Raw genomic sequence first — 11,619 nt, forward strand, 5'->3', positions numbered from 1 at the left:
GGAAGGATCGTGACTGGGTCAACAGAAATAAAGGACAAATTTTGATTTTGTAGACAAAACTTTGATTTCTAATCAGAAAAAAGGATTTGGCCCTAGCCGGTTTTGCTCAGTGGATAGAGCATCGGCCGACACACCAAAGGGTCCCGGGTTCAATTCCAGTCAAGGGCACATACCTCCGATACAGGCTCCTCCCAGGCCCAGGCCCTGGTCAGGGTGCATGTGGGAGGCAACCAGTTGATGTTTCTCTACATCAATGTTTCTCTCTATTTCCTTATCTCTTCCACTTTCTCTAAGAAAATCAATGGAGAAATATCCTCGGGTGAGGATTTAAAAAATGAGAGAAAACAAAAAGGATCTGTAGTAGCCCAATGGTACCACTGGTACTTACCTCCTGATACGCATCTCCTAGTCACCTCCCAAAGAATGAGCCCAAAGCTGTACATATCGGCCATGATGTAAGACTGAAAGTGATTTCTATTCAAGCTCTCATCCAACACTTCTGGAGGCATATAGCGCTTGGTGCCAACACGCGTGTTGGGTGGTATGTCAACTTCATTTGTGTCGCTAAGGAAAAATAAAGCAGAGCACCGTCAGCATTGAAGAGAACCAAGTGTCGAATCAAGGTGATTCCTGAGCCAGGGCTTTAGTGGAAGATGGGAAAAGGTATCCCTTCCGGGAGAACCATTTCCTGGAAAAATATTTCTGGCCAAGGGTTATATTAAATATTCACGGGTAAAAACACAATGAAGATGACAATCAGAATACAAGATTGCATTACACTAGATCAAATATAAACTCTACATAATTGCTAAATGTTAATTAAATACTTAAAAAAATATCTTCCTTTCCTTTGTATTTCAATAACTTTCTTCTTAAAAATGGACTGCGCAATACAAAATTGGATTATTTGAGGCAGTATTTTTTAAGCCAAATATTATGAGGCTTCTAGATAGCCAAACAAGTAAAAAAGGGAATGGGGAGAGAAAACCAACAAAGACTTGTAAATGTTTTACTTTGATAAGCAGGCACCTAAAAAAGCTTTCTACTATCACATTTCATGAATCAAATAGCATATATTTTTAATAAAAGGATATATTTTTAATAAAATATATATAAAAGAGTAAGTGACCATCCGACCATCTGGTACCGATGACACGCACTGACCACCAGGGGGCAGACGCTCAATGCAGGAGCTGCCGAGCTGCAATGACTTGGCAGCGGCGGTGCTCGGTTGACGCAGAGAGCAGGGAGCCCGATTCCTTGCGGGGACCCTTGAGGGGCCGCACAATTCCACCTTCGACCATGGGTTATATTGCTGCTGGGGCACTGGAGGCCCGAATCTGGTTTTCTGCACACTTGCATTTGATTTCCACACCCTGTAGGACAGCAACTTTGCAGAGTGCCGTCTCCCACTCCGGGACTCCCTGGGGGATGTTGGAGAGCCAGTTTCAGCCGATCCCCGCAAGCCAGGCCAAGGGACTCCACCTGCCGGAGGGACCCCGCTCACTCTGCAGACGCCCTTCGAGCCAAGATGCCAGCCCAGGTGCAGCCGGCCCGGGGAGGGACTGCAGGAGGTTGGCTCCAAGGCATGTCTGACACATCTTACCCAGTCCTGCCCTACCGGCCACCACCCGGGACCACCTGCATTAGTCCCTGCACTGGAGCCAGCTCTGGGAGGCAGAAGACCCAAGCATGAGTTTTCTAACTCCCCTCCCTCCCCCACCCCACCCACCTCCGCCAGCAGACTCCCTTTGAGCTGCAGCCACCCTAGGAATTCTTATTAATTTCCTTTCAAGGTTCACAAATCTGTGCACCGGGCCACTAGTTAAATAAAGTATCTTTATTTTTATGAAAATTTCCCAACATGACCCACTTGTAATTCTTCCTATAGACTGTAAGGAAATTTGTGATGAATAGAACCCAGTCTGCAGGCTGGGCCTGGAGAACCACTGGGATTTGGAGCCGCAATTCTGCACCCATGTTTCAAAGTGGTTGAACTACCACTGCCGGATAGGTTGATGATTAAAGGAGACATGTAACACTGTTGTCAGCACAGGGGTATGCACATAGTAGGTTTAACAAGAACTACCTCAATAGAAATGAATGGAACTAGGAAGAAGACCAATAAACCCTAGTGCTGATGGGTGAAGAAACCATAAAATAGAAAAGGTACAAAAATTCATTAAATTGAAGTTTGGGGGACATCTTTGATAAACCTTCCTATCTCCTGATTCCCAAGCAAGTGTTTGTGTGTTTTTATTTTTTTCTTTTCATCACACTCCACTGACTCTGAGGCACTGACATGTTATTTCTCCTCAACACTGAGAAGAGTTAGAAATATGAAACATCACCTTTATCTTGCGGAGTCACAGGCAATACCAGGCTTTCACTAGTGGCTTTTTTGGGGGAGAGGGGAGGGCCTCTTGGCTTGATTTTATTGCCTCAAGCTCTGTCTTCTAAACATAAAATATGTAGTGTCATTCGGGAGAATTTAAAGGGTAGCAAATGCCCCTCTGTAGATCTCAAAACTGTGTACAGTTACTAAAACTTATAAATCCAAAGCTTCTTTCTCTGAACCTTTTAAAATTCACTTACAGCTAAAATCTGTACTCTAGAGTTACCACAGCAGACATGGCACAAGTGTACCCATAGGCCCCTTGTGATCTCCCAGGAGTTATGACTGAGGGAGTCTTTTTTCCTAAAATAAAAGTTAAAGTGTAAATTTATAACACTGAAAAAAACCTAAATAGCTGGTATTGCTTATCATCTGTAAATGTACGTCTTAGTATTCTGGCTTCTTTTCTGACGGGTAAAGAAGTTAAAACATAAATTCTTAGTATTTACCCACATGGTATAATAACAAATGTCATTTGTGTACCTAAGTCATAAATAGTGAGGAAGGCAAGTGAGCTGAGAACAGGTTGAATGATAAACTGGGAAAATATCAGATTTAAAAGATGCTGCAAAAGCTCCACCTTCAATTATAAAGTAAGGTCTCTCCACTGACACCTCTCCTGTGAGCACATAGTAGGTATTTCATTAATGTGTTGTGTGTGTGAGTGTTATAATTATGAATCATTAGAGGAAGACAGCGGTGACCCCAGCTACAGAATTCTGAGTTCTATGCAGAGAAACAAACCTAGGGGTTTGCAGATGGAAAGAGAGCAAAGAGCCTAAATTATATTCCAGAACATTACTGCAAAAGGAAACCAAGAGCCATCTTAGTATGGGCCCCAGAGGAGTGCATTCAGGTCAAAGATATACTCTGACCACAACTGATAAAGATTTTAGGCAATTCCTTTCCATTCTTACTCTTAGCTCCATAATGCATTATTTGTATTTGGAAGGTCAGGAAGAGCTAATGGAATGTGTGACATTGAAACATCAATGGGAACCTGAAAGTTAGTTGTTATCTTATAATAGAATCAAGATTTGTGATGGCCAGACTATATATAGTTCACCTCTAAGCTCTTAACCTTCAAACTCTGAAGAACATACAATCAAGGATTTTGTATGCCCATCAAATCCCCCAAAACCAGTTCCTACGCAGGCTAGGAATGCTGGGTACCACTGTCCCTCCTCCACCTTGGTGACTTTCCACCCTAGGTGATTTTCCTCATGGTACCTCAATAAATATGCTCACCTTGTAGTATCTGTACTAATATCTGTCTTCCGCCTAACATTGTAAACTCCTCTCAGCCCTAACTATTTGTCATAACCATTTGTTCTGTCTCTAAAGAGGAGAGCACTGATCCATCTCCACTCAGAGACTGCTTTGCAACGTGTAGGCAAATAATATACTTTAAATGAAAGACCAAAGAGGACTGTTTACAGCAAAGTTCACTTCGGATAATTTAAGGATAAACGTAACAGTCTCTATTATGTATAGATCATAAAATGAGACATCATTACTGATAACTCGAAGGACAAACAGAATTTTGTTAAGCAAATTAATTTGCAAATGATTACTATTAACCTAATGGCAAATGCCTTTAGCACGACATAGAAACAACAACCATGTTAATTATAAGTAATTCATATCTGATATTATAAAGCATCACATAGAGCTCTGGGTCCCCTTCCCTCAGGAGGGTTTCTGTACTTGAAAATAACTCCACTGCATTTCTCTCTTGGGTTCCAGAAACATTATCTCACCTGTCCTAAATAAGGACAGAGAAAAACTGAGCTTGGTAATCTTCGAGGCCACAAACAGAAATTAGATTCATTGAACACTGGGCCACCGAGAATAAAGGAAGAAAAAGAGACAGTAAGTAGAGCCGGCTGGTACAGAACATGCAAATATAGGGCAGGGAGTAACTGAAGGAGGGCCCAAGGAGAAAGAAGGAAGCAGAAAAGGCAGAAAAGACCAGGGCACCTTCAGCGCCCCATCCTCCTTTTCCACTGAGATGGGAAGGGGTGAGAAAGAAGGCTGGTAAGGAGAGATGGACACCCACAAGGGAGCAGTCGGAGAAAACAGTTCCAAACCCACAACCTAACCCTATGTCCTGCAGTGGCTGCACACATATGGAGTCAGTTTTTAAAATCATGTACAGGCAAGATAAATACCAACTTCAGGATACTGGTTACCTCTGCCAGGGATAACGGGGAATAAAGTAGGGAAGAGAATGCAACAGGGCTATCTGCAACACTGTATTTGTTTTAAAAAGAAAGACCAGATCAAATAAGGCAAATTGGTAACATCTGGTGACCTTAAATTATTATATGAGCCCTGGCTGGTGTTTCCCAGTGGTTAGAGCATTGACCCATGCACTGCAGGGTTGTGGGCTTGATTTCCTGTCAAGGGCACTTACCTGGGCTGCAGGTCTGATCACCAGCCCCAGTCAGGGAGTGTACTGGAGGCAACCAATTGATGTCTTCTCTCTCTCTCTCTCTCTCTCTCTCTCTCTCTCTCTCTCTCTCTCTCTCTCCCCTACAGTCTCTCTAAAAATCAATGGAAAAAATATGCTCGGGTGAGGATTAATAAAAAAAATATATATATCACATAAGTGTTTTTTTTCTACTTTTTTATGTTTAAAATACAGGGAGGGGCAAAAGTAGGATTACACTTGTTCCAATGGAAAATAATACAATAATTAATAAATAATAACACAAGAATTAACTCTTTGTTTTGCATACTCACAACTGTAAACCTACTTTTGCCCCTCCCCACCCCTATAAACTAGAATTAAATATATTTTAAATAAAGAGAACTCAGGAGGATCAAGAACAAGAAAGACATACATTTCAATGATCAAGGCATAGGTTAGAGGCATAAGGTTCTAAACATCAAAAACTGTCTCAATAAACAAAATTACAGAAAAAAAACAAGTTTCTACCAGAAAGAACTGAAAATATCCCATCAAAATCATGGGCACTGCATTCACTGTAGAGAAAACATAATTTCTCTTCTCACTTTTCATGATTGAAGAACTGGATTCCAGAATTTCAGGGGTATTGTTCCCCATTTGTGATTTTATAATTAACTAGAGGCCCGGTGCACAGATTCGTGCACTGGGCAGGGGGAGGAGGGGGTCCTCAGCCTAGCCTGTGCCCTCTCACAGTCCAGGACCCCTCGGGGGATGTCCGCCTGACGGGGATTGGGCCTAAACCAGCAGTCAGACATCCCTCTCACAGTCTGGGACCCCTTGCTCCTTACTGCCCACCCTCTCTTAAAAAATTACTGGCCAGCCGTGAGCTCGGCTTCTGGCTGAGCGGCGCTCCCCCTGTGGGAGTGCACTGACCACCAGGGGGCAGCTCCTGCATTGAGCATCTGCCTCCTGATGGTCAGTACACGTCATAGCAACCACTCGTTCCGCCATTGGGCCGATTTGCATATTAGGGTTTTATTATATAGGATGCTACCACCAGATCCACCACAGCCTTTGTCCCTGTTAATGTGAGTACTGGTGTGATACAGACTTAAGTAGAATTGGAAGAAAATAAAATTATAATTTAAACAAAATAAAATAAATTAAGGGATGTCAAGTAGATTGTTCTCAAAGAAAAAACTTCCTTTGTTTTGGAATCACACTTTAAAGGGTGTTTTTCTTTATGAACTTTAGGGAAAGTGGAGCTGGGACAGGATAAAATAAAAATACCTTAATTTTTCTGAGAAATAAATGAAAGTAACTTGGGAGGTTGGAGGTAACGAGCAAGTCAGCTAGGGAGAAGAGGGGTGTCCCCTCTGGCCTAGGGTCAGGACAAGATATTAACCCCTGTAAGAAAAAAATCAGGAAAAATATTCTGGTAGCATGAATGTTATTACTAAATCTTACACAATACCCTACACAACATGTACCTTGAGCTGATGGTGGTTTTGGAAGAAAAGGACCAGCAGCTACATCATGTAGAAAAGGTACAACATACACGGGAGGAAGAGGGCTGATATGGCAAAGAGGAAATCAAGCTCTTTACATCCCCAGAGTCACTGTGAATGACGTGGAGTTCCCTACTGTACTAGGTGAGAATGAGGATGATGAGGTCTATCTGTATAAGAATCTTAAGATGAAGAGTGCCCAGAGCTAGGATTGCATAAAGAGGCATGAAAACAGCTCATATTCCTGACCAAAGTCCCTAGGATGACAGTGGTATGTTAATAAAAATTAAAAAAAAGCCAGCACGGAGGAGTAAGAGGTCTACACTGAAGACCAAGAGGCTTCCCAAGGGTGTGTACACTCTGAATGGCACTTCTCACCCAGGAGGACACACAAGTGAGAGCTCCCAAGGCAACTGCTCCAGGCAGTGGGAAGGGAGCAAAGACTCTGATGCTGTGAGACAAAGAAAAAGGGGAGGGGAGGGGAGGGGAGGGGAGGGGAGGGAAGGGGAGGGAAGCGGAGGGAAGGGAGGAAATGAAATAAGACTAAGATAGCCTTGGGCAAAATACGGCCCACGGCCAGATCCGGCCCTTTCGGCTGTTCTATCCGCCAGCGGAGCCGAAAGAGCGGAGGGTTCTCTTGCTCTCCCCTCCGCTCCTTTACTTTGAATTTATATTAGTTCACACAAACACTCCATCCATGCTTTTGTTCCGGCCCTCCGGTACAGTTTAAGAACCCATTGTGGCCCTCGAGTCAAAAAGTTTGCCCACCCCTGGGATGTTCCTCTTCTCCTCTGCATGTGCCAGGGAGGGGCTTACTGAGGAGGGGAAGGTGGAAGCAATGCACCTGCTAGGACATGTATGTCATCACTGACACTGTTTAGAACCTGGGCACAAGGTGATCATTGTTACCGGTTTTAGTTTCGTTGTGTATTTTTTTAATTGAATTTTTCAAGAGAGGGAGAGAGGGAGGGAAAAAGAGAAACATCAATGTGAAAGAGACACACAGGCCCCGACCGGGAATCGAACATGCAACCTTCCAGTGCATGGTATGACTCTAACCACCTGAGCCAGGCATTACCGGTTTTAATGTCTACAGACAGGGAGCCGCCTCACTGCCTACATCTGGGCAGGCTGCCTGCAGTGTCCTCCTTGGTCTGGCCTGGTGCCTAGAGTGGTGTGTGTGCACCACAGGATTAGAGTAACCGAGGGAGGCAATCACAGAACTCCTGCTGAATCCGATAGGCTGAGAGTGGAGCCTCCAGCTAGGATCCTGCGTGGTCTGAGGAATGGACCTGAGCTCCCCCAAGAACTCAGTGGAACAGGGCACACCTTATAATATCAGTGTCATTCAGTGGATGAAGGGCAGGCAAAACGTTTTATATTGGTGTCCAGAAATAAAGGAGATCTTTAAAAACCTAGTATCTGTCTTCACCTTGCTTTGTATTAAATATTTTTCATGGTAATTAAGCCCCTCCTAATTATATATCCACTAGAGGCCCGGTGCACAAACTCGTGCACTGGTGGGGTCCAGCCGGCCCACCCGATGGGGGCCATACATGGCGGGCTGGCTGGGGTGAGGGGCCAGGGGTATTCCTGTAGTTCTGCCGTTTGGTCAATTTGCATATTACCCTTTTATTATATAGGATAACAGGGATTCTTCCAAGAAGTGTTATGCAAAGGGAAAAGCCCCTGCTTGGTCCAGCACAGTGCACTTTCCCCCTGGACCAGCAACTGCGGGGAGACTGACGGGCATATTAAAGTCACACGCAGAACCCATTATGGCCCAGGGAGCCAGCCAGGAACCCCCCTGTTGGCTGCAACGAGACGGCTCTATCTTGCTGAGCCTTTGCACACATGCAGGGTCTTTTGCTAGATGTTGCTGATGCCTAAAACAGAGAGGTAAGGTGGGAGAGGGGAAGAAGGGAGGTAAAAAGGTAATGGAGAACGAGAAACAAACATGTACACTTTAATAATCTAAACGGTTAAAAAAATATAAGCCAGGCAGGCATGGCTCAGTGGTTGAGCCATGGAGGTCACAGTTCGATGTCAGGGCACATGCCCAGGTTGCAGGCTCGATCCCCAGTACAGGGTGTGTAAGAGGCAGCCGATCAATGATTCTCTCTCATCATTGATGTTTCTTTATCTCTCTCTCTCCCTTTATATCAGAAAGAAAGAAGGAAGGAAGGAAGAGAGGGAGGGAGGGAGGGAGGGAGGGAGGGAGGGAGGGAGGGAGGGAGGGAGGAAGGACAGACTGAACTCTTATGAACAGTGAAGGAAGGATTGAGGACAAAAGACATGTGAGGGAGGCCATGGGTTTGCTTGTGGCTTACAAGTGGTGTTTGAAATTAACCACATATACCAGATAATATTAAATCACCTCAGAGGGAGACTGAAGCGACCTCCCACAGCATGAAGGATCCTCAGGAACCCCCAGCAGAAGGGCTGTGCATGCCCAGAGTGTTTCTGGACATCTTGCAAACAGCTGTGGGACTGACTCGCTGCCCTGAGCTCTGCCCAGTCAGATGCTAACTAAAGAGGAGAGTTTCAGCCTCACTTTTCAACAGCATTTATTACTTTTGTGATTAAATCCTGAGCAATCTCAGGGTTTCTTAGAAACAGAACTTCAGAACTGAAAACTCTTCAATAGGAGGTGGATGTGGCTGCAGAAACCTTGACTGGGAGAGCTGACTCAGCCCCTAATTAGCTTAGTTTTGTGACTTTGGCAAGTCATTGAGCCATGTCCCTTTTTTTCAAAAACCACTAAGTACACAAACCAGACACAGGGCTAAAAATAGCGACAGCAGAAAGACTCTGAGGAAATGTAGTGCCCTCTGGGCTGGGCCACTCTGTCTCCTTTGCACTTGGACAAGTTGACAATCACCAATTGGGAGACACGTGTGACTGCCCAGTTTTCATTGTAGGTTTTCTATTTAAAATTTAATACCCGAGAGGCCCCAAGCCAGGATTTATTTCCCCCCTAAAAACATACATTATTCCGACACTGTAGTACCAGAGGGGTTCCCTGATCCTCCAGAGTACACAATAAAAAGCTTTGTTAAGTTCCTCCAGGGGATTTCACGTGTCCTGTTTTCTCCTCCCAAGAGAGATTTGGGCAATGGTAATGTCTGCCACGGCATCACCTGGATTAAATCCGTGCTGGCCAGGAAGTGCATCAGCACTTACATCACTTTCAGGACAGTGTGTGAAAAAACCAATTCAGGATTTAAAAAAAAAAAAATTGTATGTGCAGGAAATCTCTAAAGCACAGTTTGCTCTCAATTTCTCTGGGGATCTCCCAGAAATGATTTAAAAGCCTGAGCAAACACTTACCATGTAGTGTAAAGTGTTCAGTTCTCACAGGAAGTTCACATATGAAGTCCAAGAACTCAAACCTGGGTTAGCTTGGACCCCAATTGTAATAAAAAGCTCTAAATATCTGTGTGTGCGCATATGCATGGACATGCACCCCTAAAAGAGGCAAGTCAGGTAAAGAGTGGGAGCCAAAGAAATATGTAGAGCATGGTTTAAAAGTGAGGCTCAAAAATTGATAGGATCAAAGTTCCTTTCAAACATAGAATATAAAAGTGAAAGGGCATCTGAAATTATCAAATGCAACCTCTGCTTAATAGAAGAGAAGACTGAGGCCGAGAATGGTAAATGGTCCCACAGTGATTCCTCAGCTGTGTGAGATCTGTGCTTCCCACAGCCATCGCAGATGCACATCTGAACAAGCATCCTCAGATATTTCCTTTCTTGGTGAACTAGTCTATATATGCCAAACAAATTGCTCAATTATCCCTTAAAATATTCCTCTCCACTTTTAAAAAAAAATAAGTTTTGCAGCTTCTTTCCTTAAAAAAAAACATATTTTTATTGATTTCAGAGAGGGAAGAAGAGGGGGAGAGAGATAGAAACATCAATGATGAGAGAGAATCATAGATTGGCTGCCTCCTGCATGCCCCACACTGGGAATATATCCCGCAACCTGGGCATATGCCCTGACCAGGAACCATGACTTTCTGGTTCATAGGCTGATGCTCAACCACTGAACCATGCCAGCTGGGCTCCTCTCCACTTCTTAGATTCAGGGTTTGCATGAAATTTTAGAGGTTACTCAGTTTATTTCCCTATATTCAGCAGAACTAAGTTCCAGAAATATAACACTTACTTTCCTTGTTTGTTTTAAGGTCTATAAAGAAGATGAGTTCTCAATTAGTTTTATATAGCCAACATTTATTGTTTCAAAATGATATTGGAATACCTATAATGGGTAACTCACTATGTCATGTCAAATGGGACAAACTAGTACACTGATTAATTTGGCATGGATCTTGCTCTCAAGATGCTCAATGACTAGTAAAAAATATGAGGCATGTACTAAAATAATTATAATATGAGACAGTCAAGGGTCAGGAATTACTACAGGAGTAGAAAAAATGATGTCACTATTTCTAGCTAGGGGATGAGCACAGTGACTTAAAGGCAACTAACTCTGAGATTGGATTGAGATAAATGGAGAAGCATGGGCATTCCAATCTATAGATCATGCAATCAAAAACAAGGCAGTAGCAAATATAGAATATGTAAGGAAAAAATGCAAGTATTTCAGGTTTGCTAAAGAAAGCATACAAGTTGGAAACTTTGTGGGATAGAAAACTAGAAAGGTGGATTTAACGCAGAGTGTGTAAGATCTCTGGACCGAAAAGAAAAGGTGCTTTCCCCCTTTCATCCTGTAGTCCCTATGAAATCACTCAATTGTCTGTTTTACAAAATGCTGAAGCAACACTTAAGTAATGGGCACCCAGGAAAGGCACTAGCGATGCAAATTTCAGAAAAACATGGTTTTTACCTCGTGGCGTTCCATCTCCAATGTGACAGGTAAGTAGTCAATGATTACTGCACAACAATGTGGGGAATGTCATGAGAGTTTGCACAGGGTCACATGGCAGTATATAAGAAAGATGCACTTAAAGTCAGATTTGTAAGAGAATAGCAATAGGCTTTCCAAAGGAAGAAACTGTGTAGGTAAGTAGTAGTTATCTAAATAGAAGAGGGATGTTGGGTATTCAGGTAAAAACAAAAGCATGTTAAACAAACCTGATGATGTGAGAAAGTAAAATGTTTCAGAATAAAAGCTAAATTTTAACCCAAAGCCACAGGAAATGATGAAATTATGATGATGTTCAAAATTATGCTTCAAGAAAATCAATCTGACAGCATAGAAAAATAATTAGAAATAGGAAGCAACTACAAAATGCTTTCCTCCAGAGACTAGAACATGGTAGAGAGGACCCAACTGGCCC

General features: G+C 43.2%; 1 protein-coding gene across 9 annotated transcripts in view; it reads right to left on the reverse strand.

The window, feature by feature from the left end:
* Positions 1-11,619, reverse strand: part of BMPR1B (bone morphogenetic protein receptor type 1B) — a 393,766-nt gene that overhangs the window by 13,486 nt on the left and 368,661 nt on the right. For all 9 annotated transcript variants that reach the window (XM_080640956.1, XM_080640952.1, XM_080640953.1 and 6 more), the window contains one exon: positions 389-564. In XM_080640956.1, the coding sequence (XP_080497082.1) occupies positions 389-564 (176 nt within the window). The remainder of the gene's footprint in view (positions 1-388; positions 565-11,619) is intronic.

This window comes from Plecotus auritus, assembly GCF_963455305.1.
Source record: "Plecotus auritus genome assembly, chromosome: 1".
Lineage (NCBI taxonomy): Eukaryota > Metazoa > Chordata > Mammalia > Chiroptera > Vespertilionidae > Plecotus > Plecotus auritus.